At 42.9% G+C, this 26,119-nt stretch overlaps 1 protein-coding gene across 3 annotated transcripts in view; it reads right to left on the minus strand.

Moving 5' to 3' along the window:
* GCN1 (GCN1 activator of EIF2AK4) overlaps positions 1-26,119 on the minus strand; it is a 40,570-nt gene that overhangs the window by 13,513 nt on the left and 938 nt on the right. For all 3 annotated transcript variants that reach the window (XM_052689859.1, XM_052689858.1, XM_052689860.1), the window contains exons 2-41: positions 25,108-25,210; positions 24,374-24,437; positions 23,694-23,825; positions 22,641-22,749; positions 22,005-22,103; positions 21,780-21,914; positions 21,250-21,318; positions 21,055-21,163; positions 20,591-20,665; positions 20,224-20,352; positions 19,953-20,003; positions 19,479-19,577; positions 19,024-19,197; positions 18,240-18,392; positions 17,424-17,516; positions 16,548-16,623; positions 16,241-16,400; positions 15,177-15,366; positions 14,921-15,045; positions 14,392-14,570; positions 14,122-14,215; positions 13,311-13,424; positions 13,029-13,227; positions 12,087-12,242; positions 9,149-9,330; positions 8,905-8,985; positions 8,267-8,410; positions 7,441-7,568; positions 7,092-7,281; positions 6,626-6,696; positions 5,661-5,826; positions 4,451-4,645; positions 4,031-4,277; positions 3,531-3,652; positions 2,768-2,882; positions 2,103-2,282; positions 1,530-1,750; positions 758-826; positions 466-604; positions 170-366 (exon numbers count right to left, since the gene is read on the minus strand). In XM_052689859.1, the coding sequence (XP_052545819.1) occupies positions 170-366; positions 466-604; positions 758-826; positions 1,530-1,750; positions 2,103-2,282; positions 2,768-2,882; positions 3,531-3,652; positions 4,031-4,277; positions 4,451-4,645; positions 5,661-5,826; positions 6,626-6,696; positions 7,092-7,281; positions 7,441-7,568; positions 8,267-8,410; positions 8,905-8,985; positions 9,149-9,330; positions 12,087-12,242; positions 13,029-13,227; positions 13,311-13,424; positions 14,122-14,215; positions 14,392-14,570; positions 14,921-15,045; positions 15,177-15,366; positions 16,241-16,400; positions 16,548-16,623; positions 17,424-17,516; positions 18,240-18,392; positions 19,024-19,197; positions 19,479-19,577; positions 19,953-20,003; positions 20,224-20,352; positions 20,591-20,665; positions 21,055-21,163; positions 21,250-21,318; positions 21,780-21,914; positions 22,005-22,103; positions 22,641-22,749; positions 23,694-23,825; positions 24,374-24,437; positions 25,108-25,210 (5,334 nt within the window). The remainder of the gene's footprint in view (positions 1-169; positions 367-465; positions 605-757; positions 827-1,529; positions 1,751-2,102; positions 2,283-2,767; positions 2,883-3,530; positions 3,653-4,030; positions 4,278-4,450; positions 4,646-5,660; positions 5,827-6,625; positions 6,697-7,091; positions 7,282-7,440; positions 7,569-8,266; positions 8,411-8,904; positions 8,986-9,148; positions 9,331-12,086; positions 12,243-13,028; positions 13,228-13,310; positions 13,425-14,121; positions 14,216-14,391; positions 14,571-14,920; positions 15,046-15,176; positions 15,367-16,240; positions 16,401-16,547; positions 16,624-17,423; positions 17,517-18,239; positions 18,393-19,023; positions 19,198-19,478; positions 19,578-19,952; positions 20,004-20,223; positions 20,353-20,590; positions 20,666-21,054; positions 21,164-21,249; positions 21,319-21,779; positions 21,915-22,004; positions 22,104-22,640; positions 22,750-23,693; positions 23,826-24,373; positions 24,438-25,107; positions 25,211-26,119) is intronic.

The raw sequence follows: 26,119 nt of genomic DNA on the forward strand, positions 1-26,119 counted from the left end.
AACAACTCATTCATAATTTCAAATAATGTATGTTTGTGGCTATTTTTAATCCAGTAATGCTGGAAAAGCATCTGCCTGTCATAGAATTAATGGAAATGTTGCTTAAAATACTCTGGAGTCTTCTTTTTATCCTCTAATAAATAAAACCCCTCAGGTTTCTGCTACATACCTTAAGGATACAAGGGATGATGGGACCGACATACGGAATGAACTTGTCTCCAAAAGTAATTGGCAGGTAGTTAAACATCATAATATAACCATCTCGTACATGTGGAGCAATATCCACCTTACTGGCAGTAGCTACAATCTCTGGCATAAGTTTCTCCAGCTTCTCCACCCCTAGACCAGCCATCACTTCAGCCAGACCTGGAGAAGAAAAGTAACAGAGCTGACAAACTCAAGAAACATCAAGCTGATTTAATGGGGGAAAGTCTGAGCTCAGTGTTCGGACCCTGTCGTCCTCACCTTGAGCTGCTCCAGATCGGTCCACTGAGCTTTGCTCGTATGTCAGTGTCTCCATCAGCCAAGGCAACAAATCCTCAAAGCATGATTCTCCCATGCCCTTCACCATGGCTCCCAGTGCCTTTGCAGACACTGTACGCACCTAAGAGACAAGAGAAACAAGAGATTGGCCAGATACTCTATCAAAGTTACTAAGACTGAGATATGCCAGCCTGATTACATTTCTACAGAAGATGAGGACAAAGCCCAACATCATGGACTGAAAGACTAACTGTATTCATATGAAAAGACTTACTTCAGGCACAGGATCCAGCAGGGATGCCTTCAGTCCAGGAGTCACACTGGGTAGGTAAGGAGCCAGATCCTGAAACAAACAGCCCAAAGAATAAGAACTAGATTCAAAATCTAGCAAGAAACCTAAATCATCTTTATGTAAAGGGCATCCCTTATTATTAGGGATCATTCTTAACATTCTTAAGAGTTTTAATCAGTTCCTTTTAAAATCCTGCAAATGATTGCACATTTAATTGCTCTTTAAGTACAAGAAACAACACAAAGTCCAAACCATTCAAAACCTTTTTGATGCTTGCTCACAACCCAGCACTTTGCACCTAAGGAAAATCCAACGCTCTTGGCATTTACACAGGGTTTAAATACAGAGATTATCAGCACAAACATTAAACACTGTTCTGCAGCCTATGGTGAAGTTCTACAAATACTTTTTAAACAAACCCAGGATCCATTTGTAAGCAACTGATCTTTGTTTCACCTGTAGTGGTTTTGCTTGTTTATTTGTTATTTTGTTGACAGTAAAAATCAAAAGACTTTTTTGCAGGGATAAATCTGCAAATTTGTATTTGCAATTGGTAATACTTAAATGAGCAGAGTACAAAGACAGCAGACTCAAGCACCTCAGAATTTTCACTGTACTTATAGCCACTTTCCGTTCATTTACATTTATTTAATTAAAGAAGCTGCTTGGATTCTACTCCTGTCTATCTTAAGTGCTTTCCTGTTATCTTCTACCTGGTAAACACAGCACATGGAGAGCTTTTTTGGTACTGTACCTTCTGGTCAGTCAAGGAGTACATGTTCCCAATTATCTGGGCAGCCATTTTCCTGGTGTCTGTGGAACGATCTTGAAAAGCTCTCTGAACAATTGGCATAATAAGTGCCAAGGATGGAGCATCAATGAAATGGACAAATTTGGTATCCAGTAGAGTCTGCAGACATTTTTGGGTCTTTCTGGAGGGGTCAGTGAGAGCATCCAACAAAACTGGAGCAATTGCTGAATGTTTTTTAAAGGGAGAGAAAATAATTTAGTTGTACGTAAACCAAAAATGCACATGAGAGTGAGATGGTGTTCTCTCACAGGTTGTCTTACATCCTTTAAAGTCATTTAGAAGCACAGGAACAGAGAAAACCCTATCAATGTTAAATGACAAAGCAGAAGGGAGTATTTGAAAAGCTTTAAAGCTGACAGCTGTTGTGAAGCTTTCATGCTATACTGTTCTAGGAGCAATTTCATTTCTGTAGAGGTTCAGATTTAATCCCAAACGTAACGAAAATAAAACTTGCTATTATAAACTGTGTTCATGTCAGGACTGCTGTTAGCCATGAGAGATAGAGACAGTTCTTACCAAGGATCTCTGGATTCCTGATGACGGACCCAATCTGCCTGAGAGCTTGCTGACCTGCATTCTGCACCTTCACATGGGAATCTGTGAGCACTTCAGTAAGTTTTGGCACAATATTGGGTAAGCAGGAGGAGAGCTGTTTGGGAGCACAGTATGCCATAGCTCCCAGCAGTTCCACTGACCCTGTGCAAGAAATATGCAAAAAGAAAGGGGAAAAAAAAAATCACAAAGTAATACAAAGCATTAAGAAGAGATGCAAACAGATGATTACATACATGTCAAATTTAAATATACAAGTGGTCTGACCAGTCAGAAAACACACACAATGGCTGAAATGCACTAAGTCACTCTGTGCCACCTGAAAATAAAAAAATATTATCTGCTTTTGTATTAAGGAAGCTGTGGATAGGAAAGAAACATCCACTTTTTGAAACACTTCTGGAGAGATGAGGGATAAAAAGTGCTTCTTGTATCTCCTAGGGGAAGAAGAATTTGCTCAAATGTGTCAGGAAACTGATTTTTATTTCTAAAGCTATAAGTTTCCAGTCCCCTTATGAGACAATAAAATATCAAAATCATCATTAAGGAGGAAAGAACAAGCAAGGAGAATGACAGCAAAAGGAAGTGTAAGCTACTCTCAGTCACGTCTGTCAGATATTGGTCCATACCAGCTTTGGTTCTCCAAGATTCCTCTTCTAGTGCAGCAAGAAGCGATGGCAAAACCAGCTTCACTCCATGAGTACTCAAGTTGCTCATCACTGCTTTGGCACAGTCATCTGCAGCCTTCAAGGAGAAGAGAACACTTATAAGGTTTGTCACATCACATGTTTTCCTTTCTCCCTCAAAGAGCAATGGGAACAAAGCCTTCATGTAACCAGTGTCTAAGGAAGCTGGCCTTGTTCAGTCTGGAGAAGAGAAGGCTGTGGGGAGACCTCATTAAGACCTTCCAGTGGTTACAGGGAGATTACAAACAGGAAGGAAATCAACTTTTTACAAAGGTAGATAGTGATAGGACAAAGAGGGAATGGTTTTAAAATAAAGGAAGGAAGATTCAGATTAGATGTCAGGGGAAAGTTTTTCACTGAGGAACTGGAACAGGCTGCCCAAATGGGCTGTGGATGCCTCTGGAGGCATTAAAGGCCAGGTTGGATGGGCAATGCTGGGCAAGTATCCTGCTCTAGTATCTGATCTAGCAGTTAGCAACCCTGCCTGTGGCACATGGTGATGATTTTTGAGGTCCCTTCCAACCCAAGCCATTCTATGATTCTAATGGCCATTGAAATAAGATGTTTTCCATTATTAAGATTGAGTTATATTAGTGGTGTTTCAAGACAAATGTCACTTTCTCAATTTGTCCATTATAAGCAGTATTTGTATCCTCAATTTCTGCTTTCTCCTAACACTGCATATTCTCAAAATTTGAAGTCTTACCTCTCGCACATACTGGTTCCCATCTCCAAAACAAAGCAACAAGTGAGGTAGCACATGAACCACATAGGGCTCAAAGAGCTTTCCAAGCATGCTGCAGAGCATCTCAAAGGCAAACAGAGCCCCTAAATGAAGAGAAAAGATAGTCAGAAGACAACACTTGATTTAAAGGGGATGGGAGGGAATATTTACATATTTACATTATACATCTGTCTTTCAAGAGGCAGAAGCCCACCTTGCAACACCTGTCTTTGAAAACAGGAGGGATGGGTGCAAGCATATTGTCTAGGACCAGTTAACCTCCCACCATAATGTACGTAGACCGATTTCAGGATGCCATACACAATCAGTGGCATCATGACAGTCCCCATCTCCTATTTTGCACACTTTTGTAAACTACATACAGAAAAAACAAATGCAAGGGGTCGGGTCAATGCAGTCACAGTGGCAGAAGAAATAAGAGAAACGCGAAGCACTCAGAACAAAAAGCTCTTGTTCCTTACCCTCCCGCCGCCGGAAGTTCTTCTTGTCTTGGATAGCGTCAGTCAGTGTGGTCATCATCTCCTGCTGCTTGAGAGAAAGGATGCCAAGGCCTTTCACCAGGCCTGCCAGTCCATAAGCTGCACCTTTGCGCTCGGCGTATTTATCAGATTCTAAAAGCAGCTGCATTAGCTTCTGTATCATCCCTCCTGCGTCCTCCTTAATTGCAGGCACCAGTGGTGGAAGACAGCTTGCCACCGACTCCTGAACCTGTAAAATTCAAAATATCAGATCACAAAATGTTCGTAACTAACATAACTTCCTCTTGGACTGCACCTACAGTGAGAACTTCCTGTCACTAGAGCCATTTTTCATCTCTCTGACATCACAGTGTTAACCTGCCTCTACATGCAATGTGGGAACTCCTCCAAGAAAGCACCCACCTGCTGAGATGGTGTGGACAAAGCTGCAATCAGTTTGCCAACAATTGGTTTCACTTTAGGGTCGCTTTTGTCCAGATGTTTTGCCAGTGAGCCCATCAGAATGACCACACTCTGCCTGACAGCATCATAACTGGCATCATTAGGAGCATTTTTCAGGAATTCTTCGAACACTGGCAAGAGAGAGTTAACATTGTCCTGAAAAACAAAACCACAGAACTTGCCACTGGAGTCCACTCAGAATGAGATTTGCTATGCTCAGTGGACTTGTTTGTTCTTCTCTGAGCCAATAAACCAAACAATCAGACAGTATTTACAGTTCATTTAATATGTCACATCACATAAAATCTTGAGCCATTCTGACAGACAACAAATATTTCCTGCTAGAGACAAGTTAGCTCTTAAAAAATCAGATGCCCAAACCCATCAGCACAATGTTCTGCCAGAAGTAATGCAAGTTTCCAGGCGAGCTGCTAGCCTAAACATCAGAGCCTGCTCTTTTGTTTGCTCTATTTCCAAAGAAAGATCAGGAAGGTAAAGCAAACCTCTCACTACTTTTTTAAGAAACAGAGGGGAAGACCAAATATTACGAAAGCACTCCACTGGTCTTCACCTGTAAGAAGTCATAAAGGCAGCTGTAAGACACGAGTGAAAAAAGGGCAAACACTGAGGTGCAGGAATGTAGAGCACTGTCCAAAAGACTCTTTTTATATGTGGCTGGCACATATAAAGAAACCACATGCCAAACAATTTACATTCCCTAAACCTCCCTCATTTAACACTTTGCTGGAGAAGGGCTGACAGTCAGGATGGAGATCACTTCCAGTTGTTTTGCAGTTTCATTAAGCCAACCAAGCAAGCTTTCAAGTTTTGCTTCCCAGGAGACCTGAAAGGGAAATCTCACCTTCCCAGAATTAAAAGATCTATGATATGATTTCACTTCTTTTACTCTAGTTATATACCATATTAACTCCTGTTAATTCAAGCCTATTTATTTTTATAGCAATGACCAAGAATAACAGCCTTAGTCAACACTAGTCGCTACCAGAACGTTGTTGAACACAAAGAAGTCCATGCTATACGAAAGGTTCAGATGTTACAAGCAACAACACACTCCCAGAAAAAAAAAAAGGTTACGTATAGGCTTCAGTACAGTATTTACATTTTCCTTCCACCTGTTCCCACTGATAGAGAAAGAAGTGTTCAAACTTACTTTGCCGTGAGTGTTGAGTGTCGAAAGAGCTGCATCTAACATGCATTTCCTGACTTCAGGATTGCGATCATTCAGAGCATCTGGCACAAAAAACTGAAAGAGTGGCTTCACCTGAGAACTGTCCAGATGCTCTGAGAGCTTGTTAAGGGCCAAAGCAATGCCACACCTGTAAAGATGTTGAGTTGTGTGAGCTTACTGACCTTCCAAAACTTTTGCTTGAGGTCACAATCACTCTTGCTGTCAGCAATTCATTACAGAAATTAAGAGAGAGACAGTATGAAATCAAAAGGTTTCAGTGTCCAAGCAACACGCGTTTTGTTTCATAACTCCATGCTGCAGGTTCCCAAAAGAACAACAACCCTTCAGCCACATAATGGCTGTTATGCTGATTTAGCATTACAAATACTTGGGCCAACACGTAGACAAATGTTAGGATCACTTCATCTACTGCTGAAGTACAGCAGCTGTACAGCAGCATACATCAGCAGTAAAGAGATTAATTTAAGAGAGCAAACAAGATGTGCTGCAATTACATCCGTATAGGGCACAGAAGTAGACAAAAAGTAATTACACAAACTGGATATTTGTTCAGTTCATTAAGGCTATCACTGATGCTTGCTACTCTTGAAACAATCAATTGCCCATACAGAGGTGAGAATCCAGTAAGGTAAGTCAGATTCAGAGAGACTAATAGGGCAGGTCTGCCCTTACCAAAAGGACACAGAGAAGCTAGCATCCAATATTTCAATGGAACTTAGAGCACCTCAATTTGGTGTGCACAGCCTGCTTCAGAGGCACAAATATTCTTTACCAGAAGGAACTATGAAAACAGCAAGTTAATAAACATGCATTTTGCTCCTTCAACTTTCCTGTATTTATAGACCACCTGACTGTATAAATACAAATCTGGAACATTGCATCTGAATGGACAGGAAGTGCTGAGAGAAATCTGAAGATAACTGTACCTTGCTTCCCACTGGTCAGGTGGTGATTCAGATATCACTCGTCCCAAGGCATCCAAAACTGGAGGTGGCCTCTGCAAGGAGGAAAATTTCATCAGAATGCCTTTTTCAATGACACATACACAGAGGATGCTGCAAAGCATACTTGCTATGCCATTTTGAAAATAACTGCAGAGATATGATACCATGAGAAAAGCAAAGCAGAGAGCTAGCTCTGCATCAAGAGCAGCCCTCATGGCTCTATGCCACAGTCATCTTCTATCACCCAAAGCATATCATCCAACTGTGCAATGCTGCCATTGCTTGCTGGTAACTTGAGGATAGATACATTAAAGTTTATCACAAACTCAAACACAGCAACAGAAAGCTTCACATATCCTCTGGCAGACCAAAGGAAAAATGATTATTAAAACATAAAAAATAGAGCACAAGCTTGGGCCTGTCAACCCTTTGGGACAAGCAGACTTACATAGAGCTTCTCCTGGTAAATTTCTGTAAGTTTATTCATAACCTCTGCTGCCTGGTTTTGATACTGAGCCACAGCTTTGGAAAGAGCTTCGGCACCCGCTTGTCGCACTGCCTCTTCATGGTAGATGACATCTTTGATCAGCAGAGAACAGAGGTCAGGCTGCACTTCCAGACCCATGGACTCCCACAACCTGCAGCAACACAGAGGTGATGAATCACCTTTCAGCTACTGAAACCACTGCTACATGCAGTATAAGGCTGACCCAGAGCTGCCCTCCACCTTTGTAGGCAAACTCCTTGCCTGTGAAGCTTCACAAGGAGAGATTTAACCAGCCACAAAAAACTCTCACCTCTCCGCCAGTTTCTGAATCTCATCTTCCACATCAAACTTCACTACCCAAAGGCGACGCAACAGATTTAATCCATTCTTTTCATCACTGTCTGGGGTTGGAAGAACCATCTGTAGCTCCATCAGTCCCTGAATTAATTTACAGGAGAATCAGCGTAAATATCTGATTTTAGAAACAGATGCTTTAGAACACTTAAAGCTTTTGCCAAGTCAAGCTCTTTTTACTCAGAAGTGTCAGAATTCAGGTCCACACGTGCAGCACACTGCCAGTGCTGATCAAAGACATTCCATTGAGAATAGCTGAGATCATACAACTTAGGAACACTGCTCCATTTTCCATGTGCAGAGGCACAAGTAGGCACTAGGTTGTGCTCTGGTGACTACAGTCTTTTCTGCTTCTAAGTACAGAGAAACTACTTCAGGAGAGCTGAGCAGAACTTTGTTTTACAGCAAAGCAAAAAAAGAGTACACTTGGGTTTTATGTTTTTATCTTCTTTGAACTGACTGAGCCTGAAGCTTTGCAAAAACACCAGGCCCAATACAGCAAAAGCAATTCCTCCTACGACTAAGCTCTATGCAGTTCAAAATAGAAAACGTTAAGCTGTTGTAACAGTGCTATTAACAAAATAAAGGTGTGAACAGATCCAGAGTAAATCTCGTTCAAGGAGCATTACTAAGACCATTACTGCTCCATAGCTACTGCCTCCTCCTGCAGACACATTGCCCACTGGCCTTCAGCACAGCTGCAACCTCTCCAACAGAGCTGGAGCAGACTCACTTCCCAAACGCCAACGAATTCAGTGTGACCACGAATGCTTTCCACCTACCCTGAGAGCTGCATCTCGAACATTCATGCATGGAGACTGCAGGGCCTGAAGTAACACATCAATCTCCTCTTGTTCTGCATAGGCACAGCCTTCCTCTCCACTGCTACTTGTGCACACGGAGGTCAGTGCATTGGAAGCCAAGACCTGCAATGTCATGAGTAGGTATTAGAGATTCCACCACCACGCTCTTTTCAATTCATCAAAGCATGCGCAGGGTGGGATGAGAGTTTTATCACAAGAGAAGAAATTCTGAAAGAACAGTGACAAGGCTTCAGGATGACAACAAGAGCTGAAGAGCTGAATCCAATCCTTGGCCTTTTTGTCACTACTGGTCTTCCCATCCCTAGAATAAACTTTACTGCTGGTCATTTGGGGGAGTAACTACTGATTGTCTTTGACTGAGCAAAGCCTTAGAGGAGAAATAAAACAACACCTGTGGAAAACTGAAGAATACATTTGATGCATAAAACCTACAGGAAAAAAAAATTACAAATATTTTATTCCAAGAAAAATGCTGTAAACACAGGAGATGAAGAATATATATATATCAACCACCATCCTCAGACTTTTTAGTCAGGTGGATATATTTCCCTTGGTTAGATGCTTATGTAGCTGAGGCAGAACTCCTGGAGACTCACCTGTAACCGTGGAGAGCCCGTTGCTATCACTCGGGTCAGCAGGAGCAGCATTTCCCTTCGGGGCAGCAACTCTGGGCCATTCTGAAAGAGGAGGTGGGAAGGAAAAGCCTTATATCTTGTGATCCAGAGCACTTCACCCACATATGGAACTCCTTTTTTTAAGAACCACCATAAAAAAACCAGGTTGATGCACACAGCCAGAAATCAAACAATCTCACTTTGTTAACTGACAGCTCTCACTTACCTCATCCACCAGCACAGCCTGGCCATTTGTTGATGATCTCAGCTGAGCATGAACTGTAAGGATCTGCAGAATCTTGACCAGGAATTCCTCCTTATCTTCACTGTCATGGGATGTCTCAGTCATAACAGTCTTTAGGAGAGGAAAGACTAAAGAAAATGCTGGAGCTGATAATGGAGCAGCACCTGCAAAAAGGAGAAACAATCCTGTAAGCAGAGCTGTTCAACGTTATTTCAAAATGCTGACTGATTCCATGCCTGGAGATTTCAAGGCCAGACTGGACAGCGTTCTGGCAGCCTGATGTAGTGGTTGGCAACCCTGTCCATGGCACTGGGGTTGGAACTAAATGACCTTTAAGGCTCCTTCTAACCTAAACCATTCTAAGATTCTATGAAAATGTGCACTTTTGTAGATTCGAACACATATGGCCACCTTCAACCTTCTGTACTACGTAGATAGACATGCAAAACTTTGGTTTTGTCTGTCTTAGATGTACTTGGAGGAGGAGGCAACAAAATTGAATCCACCAAGATTGAAACTGAAAATCTAGCATTTAAATTACACTGTTTGAATGTGCACTCTCTGAGAATTCAGATGAATTCAACTAAATTTAAAAAAAAAAGTCAATTTTATTCTAAGCTAGAGAATTCACCCAGGGATCCGACACAATTTAACTAACTCAGTGTTAAAGTTGCTTTGTCACAAAATAACAGCTCATTTGCCAGCCCCGGTCCCCTCAAACACTTCCTACAAACCCAGCTAACCTGTTCCTCCAGCCTTCACTCGGATTCCTGAGAATGAGGCTTCTCTAATGCTGGTACAAGGCTCAAATTCTCTTCTCCTTGGAAAATATTAAAACTTTTGGATTCCTGTTGTTACAGACTTTGATCCTCCCTTCTCACAGGGAGTTGGCTATTGGGCATAACAAATGCTAATCCCAATAATCCAGTTAGTTCAAAGCAAAAAAGTCTAAGGAAAATCTAAATACCACATTACAGAAGAACGAATAATTCTTCCTGGTTTCAGATAAGCTCTCAACATCTCTCATCATCTGGATACACGTACAGTTCATTATCAAATACATTCTTGAACGCATACCTCTGTGATTCTGCTGGAGAAATTATTTATATATATATATATTGCTAAAACTAAAGCAGTGGATATCTGGAGAACAGGGGTTTTTCAACATCCTATCTGTGCTGTCAGAGCATGGCACATTATGAATTTCTAAGATGCAGATGAAGAGCACTGCAGATACAACACTGCAGTATTAGTCAGCTTATGTAGGGCATGGATACTGCAAAAGTAGTTCAAGGGAGAAAATTTCAATACCAAACACATTGTGAGCTTTCAACTACTTGACATGAATATTTTAGATTAAAAAAAAAAACACCCTCAGATGAGGGATTTTTACTTGCTTTTTTTTTTTTCCCCCTCCAATTATTGGCCAGATTTTTTGGCTTAAGCAACAGACCCACTATATGCAGCAGGCAGGAGAAGGCTTTATCTGAGAAGATAAATGTTCTCTTAACACATAATAGCTGTTTCTGATCAATATGAAATGGCTTTGAATTGTATCTTGTCGTGTCAGCAATGAATGATATTTCTTTCCATCAACATTACAAAGACAGTTGGTTTCTCTGAGGTCTGTTGGTAACCAAAGGAACTAACCCCTACTGAACAGCATTGTAAGACTGCACTCAGAAGTGTTTTAAGAACTTTCAGGAATATTATTTGCGAATAGAATTTGAGTTGTCCAACAAAGTATTAGCAAACCTACTTGCTTTCTCCTCCAGAGGAAGTAAAATGAATAGAAACAAGGAAATCAGACAGTAAACACTAGGAAATACACACAGGAGGAGGAACATTGAAAATACTTGTGCTACTTTCTGGAAATAAGCAAGCAAACAGATTCAAATGTTAATGAATCTGCACTTACTATGGAAATAAACATCACAGCAGAGACACTGAATTATCAGCAAAATGCTTAGCACTGAAGTGGTGCTCAGCATGGTCAACTGCTACTACCCAGCAGAGAGGATTATCTGTGCCACAGTCACACAGCTGCAGAGCTGACAACAGAACTGTAAGGGGATGACTGAACTCCTGGGGTAAGGAAGCAAATGGAATCCTAAATTTCCTTAAAATGTTATAAATTGCCTACCAGAGCAGTTTCTGACTAAACTTGAAAGCAATCAGCTCCAAAGCATGGATTTATCACCTCTATCATTACATCGTATTTATAAAGACAGGCTAAGCCATCCCTTCCTCCAAAACAAGACTTACCCACCCTTTTTGCACTATTGCCTATTTCTGTGTAGTGATACAAGTATTTACACATCTCATCATGAAGCAAATTCTGGATCTGGATTTGAACTAACCACGTGATCAAAAACGAGCAAACAAACAGCTTCTTTTTAACTCACATCACTATACCTGCACTGTAAAAACATTGGTGCTTGCCCTCATGTTACAAGAGAGGAAGGAACTCTTTCTTCTGCAACCATGCCAGAATAAAATATTCATGAACTGCAGTAGTACACAGCAAAGAAGCAGAGGCCACAGGCACTTCACTGCTGAGATCACAGATAACAAGCAATTATTTTCATCTTTCCACTTAGTCTCACTAAATCACACCAAGTGGTGTTGAAATGCAAGAACTCTTCAGCAAAGATGAGTTTTAATTTCACTGCTATTATTTCTGTCTGAATCATTTACAGAAAAAGTTATTTCACTTCTACACTTGATGTTCTTGTAACATCATTTTTACTCCTGACACCAGAAAAAGAGGAAGGCACAGTTTCTCATGTCTACTAATAGACTTAATCCAATTTAAAAGGACAAAATAAAATGGCACTCTCCCCTATTAAATATATAACCACCCAAACTTAAACAGTTCACTAAGATATTGTGGAGAGGAAAGATCTACAGTATTTTTTACCTGCCTCTCCTTTGCCAGTTCGACTAGGAATGGTGTGGGCATGCAGCAAGCTAACTACTCTGCTGAGAGCAGTAGGAAGCTCTTCTTGACACCACGATTCATCCAGTTCACATTCTGGCTTCATCAGGCGCAGGGTCACATGGCTCACTAAAGTGCCTGGAATGAAAGAACAAAAAAAGCCATGAGAGGACTAAAACCAAACATTTCTTGAGAAAAAAAGTCCTGAGGAAAACAGACTGAAGAACTCCAACAAATCTCTGGGAAACAGCCCAGGCTGCAGAAGGGGTGCTGAGAAGGAAGCACAGCCCCGAGGATAACAGGGGACATCTTCCTTCACAGCAGTTACATCTACTGCTGGATGAACACTACTGTGCATTCCCTCTAACCAGAAGCAAATCCTTTTGGCTTTGCAACAGCAGTCGAGAAATTTCAGTGCTTCCAAACTTCTCCAAGGATGGGTCAGCCCAAAGGTGTGAAAGTAGCCCTGCATGCACTGACTTACATCTTGCAGAGAAGGCAGCAACTGTAACAGACACCAGAGCACTGGATTCAGAAGACACCATTAGTAACTGAGCAGCTTATATCCCACTGAAATCTTTAGCCTTTGCCACTTTGCCAGCACCATTATCATCACCCATAGCTGTTGATTCCAAGTCAGCATCGCCTGTCCTGTCTTCAGGGCTATCACAGCTATGCTCACAACTTCCAAGCTCTCCAGAAGAGCCACAATCCCAGTGTGATCAGCTGCACCGAGTGGACAACTTGTCTTTCAACCAGAACCTATGTAGCAGTAGGATCACTGGGATGTTACAGTCACCTCCCCGTTGTTTTCTTTTCCCCTGGTACTTGGTAATGATCCACACCACATAAGAGTAAGGATTTTGAATACCCTGCTATGAAAATAAGGTACCCCGCCCTTAAACAGCAACTGCAAATACTAACCAAAGGTTTTAAGTCGATCAGGCATGACACAGGAAGCTAAGGAAAGAAAAGGATCCTTAATTCTTGGAGCAGCCAAAGGCGATCTGAAAAGTGGCAAAAAGGAACCAACGAGACTGGGGATGTACTGAGTTAGACCAGGAGGTTTTCTCTTGATAACGGTGTCCAGCAGTCCCAAGGCTGTTTCCAGTTCATTATCAAGCTGTAAGGAAAACAATGTGGATGACTACCATAAATTACTCTGGTAGCTGCAGAGCTGGCAAAAAAACTGTCATCAACATTTACCTCCTTGAGTCGTTTTCTTATCTGAGATTCCTTTTCCAGCTGTGCCTGCATCAGCTCTTTCTGCTTGCTAGTCAGTTGCACCTCATCCTTTATCCCCTTCTTCTTCTTTATCTCCTGCAAAGAGTGCATCATGGACATCACCAACTGGGAACTCTTAACACTGTACCCTCACTGAGAAAAAGGAACAAGTTGGACACGTTATTTTTCACAATTTACTTTTAAAATGGTATGAAAATATTTTTCCAAGCATATCACTCTGAAGACACAAATGGAGATCAGGAGGTCAGCGATACTTCAGTGTTCTACTGGCAGCATAACATTAGTTCTTCCCAGCTTTCAACTGATCAAAAATTATTTTCTATCATCAGAGAGCTGTCTACTTCTTCCTACAGTGGGTGGACACAACATTCTCCCCAGGACAAAGAAGTCAATCTTTGAAAAAGGAATACTCCAATCAATCCTGTATGTTCCCTTCTTTTCATCAAATCCTTCCCCCAACACACACACTGCTCTGGCCAGACTGAACACAACTGCTGGCTGTCAACAAGACCAAAGCATCTATTTAACAACTCTTACTGAGACAGATATGCAAAATGCATTGAAGAAGAGGTAAAACCAGGTACTACCAACAAGTAAGCACACTCATAAATCACCAGAATGAGCAGAAATTGATACAAATAAGTTACAAGAGAAGAGAAATTCAAATAATCTTTCCCAACACTGTACACATGCCACAAGCCATGCAACAAAACAGATGAGATACCTGTTGTCACAATCATCACTAATGGCTTCCTGCTTTCCACCAACTCACCTCCTTCAGCTCCAGCTCAATGATTTGTTCCTTGAAGGAGTAAGCTTTATTCTCCCTCTTCATGTTAGCCTTTTTCATACTATCCTGTTGAGCACTGAGAAAAGAAGTTCAGAGATGAATCAGGACTGCTCTGAATTAAGATTCAGGCATAGAAATATAGGAACTCCTGTCCAGAAAGAGAGCAGCTGACAAATCCATTCGCCCATAAGCTAGATGCCAGAAGGAATCAATCTCCATGTTCACAGAGAAGAGAAATTATAGAAGTCCTACCTCTGTATTATAGACTTATCATACAGTTCTCCCTCCGGTGTCTTCATGATGGCAAATTCCTCTCGAGTAACCTGACACAGAGCTGGATTCTGCATTGATGCTGAGATGGTGCTGATGAGCTGGGGGAGCACTCTACCAGGTGAGAGCAGAGAGAGAGATCCCACTGCATTCATAGATGACTACCAAGAAAACAAAGAGATAAAAACCATGTAATAAGTATTCTTTGACATTGTTTTAAGAGTGTGTTCAGATGAAGCAGGCAATGTCATATTCCTTGATAGCAACATCCTTCAAGTTTTAATACCTCATCCAGTAGGTACCATTGATTTATTTAGAGTTCTACTTAGCACATTCTTCCACCTTAAATCCCAGTAGTTTTTACACTGGAGACCTTCTCTTTGGAACTGCCTTTTCCCTAACTCACAGGCAGACCTCCTTCCTTACAGGCCAGTTGGTACTTAACTCCACTAAAAAATTACTTTGTTCAAAAACACATCCTCATGCTAACGGTGGAAAAGCAGAAGTTCACCTGGTTGTCTGGAGCGTAGGCAGTGAGTCTGGGTAATATGTCATTCAGGTGTTTGGTAATAAAGTCTTTGGGATCTATCTTCATCTTGACAAGGAGGGCTGGCCAAAGACCTGGCTGTACTGCCACTAGCATGAAGAACAAGCAAATATAATAAATACAAAGCAGATTGCAAATACAACTGAACAAAAAGGCAGGATTGAAAATGAAACAAAACAAGGTATATCACCCACGACAGCAATCTTATCCCTTCACTTACCCAGAGATGGATGATGGCTCACCAGCAGCATCTCCAGAGCCAGCTTTTCTGTCTCAATGGAATCCACATCCTGCCTAGCTACACTTGAGATGACACACAGTGCCTCATGAAGGACACGGGGAGGAATATAAGTCTTTCCTTGCTCCGACAGCTCGCCCGACTCCATCACCAGGACCTCCTGAGGCATAACCTAGCAGACAATTCATCATTAACATCACAGCAAGCCTTCCTGAGCAAACTTTCCTAGAGTGAAACCATACATAACAACAAAATTTAGCTCATTCTGAAAATGCAATCCTTCAGTTTTCAAAGAAAAGAAAGGACAACAGTGGAAGGAAGCAAAGTGCTGACAGTGATGGAAGGAATAAGAATGGAGACTATCCTAGATTTGGCATACTGGAGTAAAATAGAACTAAAACTAGTACTTTTAGCTAACAGAACTTTGGAAAAGGTTGAACAGTTGGCTAGAATATGTTCAAATTCTGCTGTCTACTTGTACTCAGTATCCTTCAGAAACACTTTATTCAAGCAGTATCTGTAACACAAGACTTCATTAAGTCTAGTCACAGAATGGCCAGGGTTGGAAAGGACCTCAAGGATCACAAATCTCCAATCCCCCTGCCAAGGGCAGGGCCACCAACCTCCCCATTTAATACCAGACCAGACTGCCCAGGGCCCCATCCAATCTGGCCTTGAACATCTCCAGGGATGGGGCATCCACAACCTCTGTGGGCAGCTGTTCCAACACCTCACCACTCTCATAGTAAAGAGCTTCCCCCTGACATCCAACCTAAATCTTCCTTCCCTCCCTCAACTTAAATTTTTAGTACCTAATTAATGCAACTTAGTCTATTTAGCAGGGTGCAAGGTGTGCTACCTTGTTCAGTGGTATCACACAATGTTTTTCTTTTTCTTTTCTTTTCTTTTTTTTTTTTAACAAAGTTGGAACTGAACCATTTTCCTAGCACGTTGTATTTCAATGCTAACAGCAAACCTAGGGTAGAGAGCTGACCAGCAGCAGCATACAAACAGCTAAGAAGGAACGAGGCTTCTTGACTACTCACCTTATGAGAGCTGAGAACCACTTTTAGCTCCTCTAAGAGCCCGTAGGCCAGTTTGTACCCCCCCAGAGAGGACAAAAGCTTCCTAACTGTCTGATGGGCCTGCCTTCGAACATGCCAGGTCCGACTCAGCAGCACTGCAACAAGGGCACGGTGATACTGCCTGAAAACGGAGCAACAAACAGGTCTAGCAACAGAAGCACCAAGCATTCAGCATTCCGTGCAAAGTCCCAGGCCCTCCCTCTCCACCACCTGCATTAACTTCCAGGAATCAGACACAGATCAGTAGCAGTAAGTGCACTCTACGTACTGGATTTTACTCTCGGGGAGCCGCTGTGCGTGGTCCAGGAGGAGGCGCTCGGTCAGCTGCAGCACAGTGCACATGGCTGGGGAACAAACAAACATTTAAAGCAGTAAGTCATGTCATAAGGAAGCAGATTTATTTTTTTTTTAGCCTGAGAATGAACAAACAGCAGGACACATTCAGATAACTGTCCAAAACGAGCCTCTACATAAGCCTTTCTCAGTGAAGCTAGAGATAAGTCCAGCTCAGATCTGACAAGACCAGAAACAGAACTGTGAGCTAACAGAAATGCAGTTGGCTTCATTCCTGCAGAATTTCACTGACCAGTGAGTGTCTACTTTTGTGTAAATAACAGAGCAAACCAAATAATAACCATCCTGCTCACTGCGTCAGTACTGTTAATTCCTAAGCACTGCTGCAACGCCTTCAGTGACAATAAAATGTGTAATGAACTCATAGAAAAGTGCATAATGCTATGTGAACTGTAGCCTTGGTATTTGATCTCATACCATCAATTGAGCTTCCACTATCATTAGCCCTTTGGTTTGTATATCAATATTCAATCATATCATAAGAGAAGGAACAGAAAGCCCTGGAATGCAGGGTAGGTTATAATGCATCCTAAGTAAGGCACAGGTGACTTTCTACATTCAAGGCATCAAGTAGCTCAGGATGCTCAACACATTAGCTGGATATTTCTGCTCACTGTTAACCAATAACAAATCATGACAGTGCTTACTCCCACAATAACAGCTTTAATTTTTGGAGCTAACATGGTAAAGTTTCTGAGGCTTAGAGAAGAGCTAACTACAAAGGTAGCTCTCCTAAGTACCAGCTCATAGAATTAAACAGTAGCTGGATACATAATACCTGACAATTTACCTTCCTCTGAAGCAGACTGCAGGAACTTCTCAGAGGTAAAAATTTGTTTTTTCTCATCCAGGATCAGCTGCCAGAAGCCACTCAGCTTAGACTCTGGTAGGAAAGAACAGATGTCTATTAAGGCCTTACCAAACAAGAGCTTACCAGGGGACACAAAATACAGCTGTTTTTTTCTCCTGACATTACTGCAGCTATTTCTAGCTTCGCTTGCCTTCAGCTTAAAGCTTCTCATTTCTCATTCAGAACTATAAACAGTCTAAAAAACACCTGCTGAAAAAAATAGATATTTCTCTACAGCATGCCTGTGAAATATAAAATCTGCTGCACCTTAACCTTTCATACGATAAGCCTTTCTAAAAAAGAAAAGGAGGAAGTTGATGTCCATCGTTCGATACACAGAACACATCTGGATTTTATATCCTGGCAGATGAATGAATTCAGATAGTTCTTGCAATATGCTCAGATCTGGTCCTGCTGTTTTCCAAAGATAGTTTGTACAAAATGGCAAGCAAGTAACACTTTCAAAGCTTCATTCGTGTCCCAGCATGTAAGGTCTGTGTGAACCTTCTGTCAGAAAGAGAAATGCTGCCCCAAGTGAATGGATGCTGCAATTTGCAAGGCTGCAGACATTCACCACTGACATCACCAAGAGACCAGAACACAGCCTTCCCTGGTTTAGGAAAGGCAGTGATTCTCCATGCAGAAGCAATGCACCAATTAAGGAATGGCATTTCATGCATGCAGTCAAAAAAAAAAAAAAAGTTATTCCTCAGAAGCTGCTCATATTGGACTCTGCAAGATGTTCTGTCATCTTACCAGTTTGTCCCTCAATGACAGACAGCCTGCAGATCAGCAAAGCTGCAGCAACCCCTTCCGTTACCATGGGAATCTGAGTACTTTGAGATGCTGCTTTTTCTACTGTCTGGATCAGCAGGGGTAGCAAGTCCATGGCCTGTAACAACGTGTCACCTGGGGAGACAGAACAAGACAAACTGCAAAACACGGTCCTTCACGTTACCAAAGGTACCAATGGTTCTTCTGTTGCAAGATGCAAGAAGCAAACCACACACTGACAGAATCTCCCAGAGTATCTGCCCATCACTGACTGAATTAGACTTCGACCGTCAAGGTGAGAACCACTACAGCCCTTCTGTCACAGGTAAAATGGTCTCATCCCAACACAATTTCTATTCTCAGGGTGAAAATGGCAATTCAGTGACATAAAAGGAAGTAGTTCATACTATGGGATATCTGACTTTGAAGACTACATTTCTCTAAGAGAACAAAAGTAAATTCCTGACAAGCTACAACCATCTGTTGCATCTCTAATGGTCACAAGCCAAGGAATCTCGCTGATCTGCGACCCTCACTTCCCAGGGAACTGATCTAGTTGTTCCTGATGTTTCCAGGAGCAACTCTTCACATGATACTAAAAGAAAGAAAGAAGATGCTGCAATTTTGTACACTAGAGTATTTGCAGGTGACATTTTAGCCGTAAGCTTGTCAGAGTTTACAAAGTCACCTACTTAAGAAGTCCAAAAGTTGACTGCTTTTCTCTTTAGCCCACAGTCAAGAGAATTACTGACAGCTACAGCCTTACCTTTGAAAGAGGCCAACATGCACTGCAGGTAGGCGTGCCTCACAGCTGAAGTAGAGGTCTTAAGGCCAAATGCTTTCTTCAGCCATTCCACCATCTTCTTAGGGACTTCAGTGGTGAAGCGAACACACCACAGAGCCAGGACAGAGACTGCATGAACCAACGTGCCTTCATGGACTAGGAAGTAACAGTGCCCACATCAGTACAGTAAAGGCATGAAGCACAGGAACACGGGAAACAGAAAGCAGGTAACAAGGCTGGGGTGAGGAAGGAAATTAATGCACGTGCTTCTAGCAGACACAGCATTGTCTCCACAGGGCTACTCAATAAAACAGTGCAATGGATTTTACAACGCAACAGGCAAGAATCAGGATTTGCCTTGAATAACAGGCCACACAAAATGTCTGCCTGAGATAAAAGCAGCTTAGCAAACCCCCAAAAAAGGCAAAAGATTTCACCTTCTTGTTGCAGGAAGGGGATGAAAAGCTCAGCCACAGTTCCAGCCAGAGCTTGGCTAGATGATCCAGAAACCACATGGTGACTAAGGCTGCCAATCCCTGAAGGAAAGACTTGTCTCATTAATGCCCAAACTTCAAGCAGTCACCACAAAATCTCAAAACAATCTCATTTCAGTCTTTGCACAAACATCTCTCTCTCACTGCTACATCTGGATGCCAAATTCACCACCAACCAAACACTTGTCTCCAACCCTGCCTTCATTTTTACACAGCATACAGTCACCTTCCTTGCAGAAAACATTTTAACTTATGAGCTTATGACAGGTAGTCAAGAATTTGCCTGCAGTATCCAGAACTCTCTACAGCATTACCTACAGCTAACTCAGAATAACCACGCCAGGCTCAGAACTCCCTCATTCAGCCACCTGGAGGATTTGCTCCACTTGAGAAGCAGCTTTCTTTTAGGATCCTCACCTGAAAGGACGCTCATCTTCTGTGCAACAACTGTCAGCTTCCCCTCTGAGCCTGTCAACAAGAAACAAATAGGTGACAGCTGACTTACAGACAATGGCCACGTGCTACATCAAGTATCTTCTCTGAAATACAAATGCTAGCTTTGTTACCCCTGATCCTGGATAAACCCTTATCACACAGACAACCAAAACCAACAAAACAAAACACACAAAACACCCTGAAGGCAACAAATCTTTGTTCACCTCCATTGCTTGACCTAGAATTTACTCACCCCCTAAGATGGCAAAAAGGTGTCTGCCCAGTGATTCCACAGCTGAAGGATCACTGCACTGTCGAGCCAAATTCTTTAAGGCAACAACTGCTTCATCCATGAGCTGCACACTGTTGGATTTCAGATGACCTAAAACATGATGCACAAACTAAGAGATTCTTATTACAAACCACACAAAATCAATGAGACAAGGATATATCTTTAAGTGTGGCCCTATATATTAAGTTATATTACCAAGTTATAGTATTGTTCTCCCACTCAAATAAATCAATCTCGTTACCAGTAATCCAGCAGTTATAGGTGCAGACAAAAAGATGAAGAAAGCCTTATTCTGAATTCATCATTTCCTCCAGAAGTAAGCACTTACCAGCCAGTCCCTTCACAATGTCCAGAGCATACTGGCTAAGATCCAGGTTAACAGACGAGAGCAAACAAGAGATTGCTGAAGACAGAAGAAATAACGTCACATTATGTTTTGTTAAGTGATGTTATCTTTGTAACACATCTTTCCACACAGTACACATCAGGAGCAGACAGGGCCAGTAGGGATGAAAAACACCAAAACTGAAGCCCAACCAACAGATTCATTCAGGATTATTCTTAGCACTCAGCTGTGAAATTCTATCCTCAGCACAAACAGCAGCTATCACACACCCAGACTCTTGGAATAACACCACAAATGTCACCTCTCCACATCCAGCCCTTGGGTCCCCTGTCTACACTCACAGACCCACATAGTCCAGAGGGATGCACACCCCTCACAGCTCCAGAACTCTGGAGAAACAACTGCTCGTGCACTCTGGCAGAGCAACGTGCAGTGATGACACTCACTTTCAATTACATTCTCAGGGCTCCGTAGCAAGGATTTCTGCAGAGTTGGCAGAAGTAACTCTTTGAATTCAGCGTGAGAGATATAGCGAAGAAGTGGAGAGCAGCTGTCCTGCAAAGGGGACAAAGTGCTGAGCACAGCAGCAGACACTGCACATGGGACAGAAGTATAACCAGGCCTGTAGGAGTATGTCTCACCAGCACATGCTTCTGAGGCTTTGTCTTGCTCATTAGGATGGTCTTCACGTAGAAATCCAGAAGAGCACTCTGAACAAGCAAAAACAGCAATGACAGCCACAAGACAACCTACACAGCCCTCTGCACACCACTGGCCAGGCTCAACACTTCACTTTGCTCTGGAAGACAGCCCCATCCACTAAGCAGAAGCTCTGATCTCATTCTCGCATAAGAGAGTTGAGCAGAGATCAGTGCTCTCTGCTATACACACCAGCCCAACACTCAAAACCCACTGAGAGCCAGCTGCAGCCTGTAATTCCTACAGCCAGGGAGAAGGCTGCAGTGTTGGCACTCTGTGTAAAAGCACAGACTCATGTATCTCCTACCTGCTTTATAAGTTCATTCCACAATTTTAACCAGTGCATTCCTACTGAATTGATAGATAATGAAGCTCTGCTTCTCCACGACAAAAAGCAATGCTACTTATCATCCAGCCCCCAATAAAAAGGTAGAAAAAAAAACCAAAAACAACAGGAATATGGCAAATTTACCTTGTGGCGTTTAATAATATCAGTCTCTTTCTGAGCTGTGCAAAACTGTACCACAAGGCCCAGCATTGCAGCATAGCTCTGGTTTGGTTCAAGACCAAGGATGACAGATAGGTACTGATCCACCAGATCTTGGTTCTGATGAGGAACAACAACAACAAAAAAAACACATTAATGCAACAGAAACTAGAATCACTACTGAATAAAGTTAGATGAAGCATACATCACCTCTTTCCAAAGTCTGTTCAGTTTCTTCACTGCTCCAACCACTGCCTGCTTATGGGAGCCTCCCAAGACTTCCAAAAGAAGTAAACACTGAACCTCCACCTGCCAAGGGAAACAGCCAAGAGCCTCATGGGCCTGCTTCTCAGAGAGCCCGTGTCCAATCAGAAGAGTCAGATGCCAGTGATCAACTCCACACTTACAAAGAAGACCTTAGGCTGTTTCAAGATGCTACGAGTGTGATCCCAGCAAGAGATTACCAAAGAAGGCAGAAAGAAAGCAAAAGGCGACTTAATATCATATGATTGAGTATCACAGGCAAGGCAGGGAGGCACAAGGAGCCGACAGCATGTTTCACACAGCACCTTGCAGGCACCACTAGCACAGCCTAGCCTAGAAACAGCTACACACCACTGTGTGCAGAGCACGGGCAAGGCTGCCCCATCTCCTGCCTTCTCCAGAAGAACGGGAGAGATCAAAACCCACCAGAAAGCAAAGAAAAGCATCCTATAAACCCAGGTTTTAAGGTGACGCTGTTAGTCACATTCAGAATTACGTGCAGTCTTTCATCAAACTGAAGACACAAGCAATATGTAAGTCCTCATCTCCAAAGGGCATTTCTACAAACCAAAAAGAACCTACCAGTTTCTTCCAGGTTTCTCCCTGTCTCTTGTCAGGCGTTGGAAAGACTGTGCGTACCAGCAGGCATGTCCAGGAGAGTGCCAGCAGGGCTGCAGACCCACTGCTCTTACTGTTGCAGAAACAGAAGGCAGAGGTAAATCTACAGCTTCTGGTACATGCATTACACCTCCTAATCCAGAACCAATGCATCTACACCAAGACAAAATGTCAGCTCATCAGCAAGACATTTTACAGCAGAAAAAAGTACAGCTAAATTCTTAGTTTGTAGAAGAAACAACTGGTGCTCATAAGCTCTGATGGGGTTTGATTGCTTATTTGCTTGCATGTTTAACACTCAGAACTTCTGATCAGCACAAAAGAGGCCAAATCTCACCTGCTGAGAATGAAAAGATCTTTCTCTGATTTTTCCAGAAGCGTTACAGAAATGAGATAAATACTTTGCCAACTGAGACTGCCCAAAAAGTAACTCAAGATTTCTCATCTGCTGCTCATCTTCACAGCCACAGATGCCAAATCTTTTCTCAGCTTACATTCCTTCCCAGCTCAGCTCTGATCCATGCCAAAATCTCCTCTCCTTCCTCCACTTCAGGTGGCAGAAGCCAATTCTCAGCTCCCTGAGGATCCCCCCCCATTCTGATCTCTCTTTAAGTGAGATAAGGTAGCAAATATTCTCATGCACAACGCCAACCACCTGACACAGACATCTGAAGGGTAAATGCTGTAACCCTGCAGACCTTTATACCCAGATCAGGTGCTTTTGTAAAAGCTACACTTCTGCTCAGCCCGAAGGCAGGAGGTGGATGGAGAAGGAGCATCCATAAGAGTTTATCCTCAGCGCTTCAGGCTGTAACAGAAGTAAAACTGTAACTTGGACCAAATCCACCAGCAGTAACACCGAGAAAATCCTTCTGCTTTCACAGAAGATGTGAAAGAGGTAAAATAACAACATTTACACTGAGTTAGTCGCTACTACTTAGTCTTTAAATTGCTTTTTAACAGCCATTCTGAAAGCACCAGCAATTCAGAAGTGCTTCCACACGAAGCGCCGCGCACCTGGGAGCTCCAGCCTTGCCACTGATCCCTGAAGACTGAAGTGAGTGCAGGAGGTTTTTTGCTGTTGCATCTGGCTGGGACTCTGCCAGCTGCTGAAGTGCCAGCTGCAGGGCTCTGCGCGACGCCGCATCGCTGGTGGGGAGGAAGAACAGCTCTGTACAACGATGAACCCTGCAACCCTGCCCACACCACACGCGTTGCAGCCCTCGCAGCACACAAAGGGCTCTGCTTTCTCATTGCAGCCGACTGTTATTTTATCCCTGCTGTTCCAAAAAGCAGAGAAGGTTCTGGCAGAAAGCTCCGTTTCCTTCTCCAGCTGACAGAAGCCATGTGGAGACACTCCAGCAGGCTCCAAAGGAACGCACAGGCTCTGAGCAGCTTCTCTTCTGCAACCCTGCCTAAGTGTGTCTAAAGGACATCTCCATCTCACTTCAACAGGACAACGACATGGAGATGGGCATTCTTGCAAACTGAGCCACAGGATGCAAGTTTTAATTTCAAAATCAAAAGCACAAAGTGTTGTAAAACTTCTTAATGTCAAACCTAACTTGAGAGGATCATTAGGAGACATCAGCTTTCTGGCCTTTACGCAGCACTGCCTGCTAACATGCCTGTTTAACTGATCAGTGCCTTGACACTAACAGATTGAATAACACAGCTTTCTGCATCAAGTTACTCACCGGTATCGGTGCAGAGTAAGGCAGAAGAGTTTGCAAAGGCCTTTCACTGCACCCTCGGGAAGATCTGCAACAGATTGAATTTCAGAACGTTTCCCTATCGATCACCAATGTCTTTAATACACGACATATTTAATGCACTTTGCAGCTGCAGTCAGGAAGTGATTTCATCATAGATGAGGGTGTTTGCAAGGATCATACTTAGATTTCTCTCTTTTATACATGTTTTATGTGTATTTTTTAAACAAGGACAATAAACACACTATTCCACAGTCGCCTTCAGAATACGGGAGAAATCAAGAGGATTGATCAGAGTGTTGCTTTAATTATACCATCTAAAATCTCTGCACACGCTCCCTCCATACAAGGAAATATTTACATGGGTTTATATCAACACTCCATGAATCACTGCAAAACCAAGCAAAGAGTCAGAGAGAAACAAGCAAAGAGTCAGAGAGAAACAAGCAAAGAGTCAGAGAGAAACAAGCAACCCACGCTGCCATGAAAAACTGACACACGTGGTGCTACAGCTCCTCAATGGAGAAAGTCCACGTGAGTAACAGAGCTCTGTGCTACACACAGAACCCATGCCTGGAGTTAACTGGGCAGCAAGCACACATTCCAGGTGCTGCCACCCCACACTCTAAGAACCATCCCACAACTTTCACACGCAATTCAAACAATGGACTCCAATTTTCTCCTCCACCCCAATCAAATCAGCACCCCAACGCTTTTACCTTTCCCAGAAATGCATTTTCCCAGCTCGCTGAGGATCTCTCTCCTCTCCTTCACGCTGGCTGTAGTTACTTTCACTGCAAACCTCTTCAGCGTGTCAGAAATCTAAAAGCACACAGGAATGGGGAAAAGACATCAGCGCGCCTTCGGTGTCCACATGCAGAACACAGAACCAGGGCAAGCACAACCAGCACCTGCACAAGCTCTTAATGACCAAATGCAATCAGCTGTGGCCTCATCTAGCAGGGAAAGGCTCATGCAAGTTGCAGCTCCAAGGCCTCCCTGTTAAACTGTAGGATGATGGCTTTCTGCTTGCTAATCTGTAATGGCACCCCTTAAGGTTCATTCACCCTTCTAAAATCACAGAGTGACAAATCAATGCCTGAGAGCACAGGGACCTGAAAAGCCAAAACACAATGCATTTCAAGAATGCAAAGGTACTTTATAGGGGTGTGCTACCTTCTAAAGAACCCCTTAAATGCACTTCTAACTATTGGGGGCCCACCACAGAGTTCACCACACTTCCTAGAACATCGACCTGTGGTTTCTGTCATTGGCTGTGAAACCACTTGCAAGGAATCAGGACCAGAACGCACAACTTGCCTTTATTCTCATCCAGGATCAGCATACACGGCCCAGGAGCTTTGTACACCGGACTCATCAGATTAGAAGAATTTGTGCCTTGCTATAAAATTCCTCCCTTATGCCATCAATAGCACCCAAGCAACACAAAATAAACAGAACTGAATGCCTCTGCATGCCCGCGCTACCGCGGCTGCTGTGTTCCTGTACATGCAGGCTGCCGGGGCCTGAGACAGCTGGCCGAGTGAGACACAAGCCTGAGGCAGCCTTCATGCAGTGCGGATGGGGAGAAAAAACTGGAAGGCAGTTTTGATTCTCAGAGATTTGTTCCTTCAGCTGCTGAAACTGCGCCAAGGAACGTACAAGTTTTAAAATTACGTGTGAGAAAAGGCTTTGTGCAGCCCGACCAGCGCTCAGGATCACAGCCTGCTA

Source organism: Tympanuchus pallidicinctus, unplaced genomic scaffold, assembly GCF_026119805.1.
Source record: "Tympanuchus pallidicinctus isolate F22 unplaced genomic scaffold, pur_lepc_1.0 scaffold25, whole genome shotgun sequence".
Classification (NCBI taxonomy): Eukaryota; Metazoa; Chordata; class Aves; order Galliformes; family Phasianidae; genus Tympanuchus; species Tympanuchus pallidicinctus.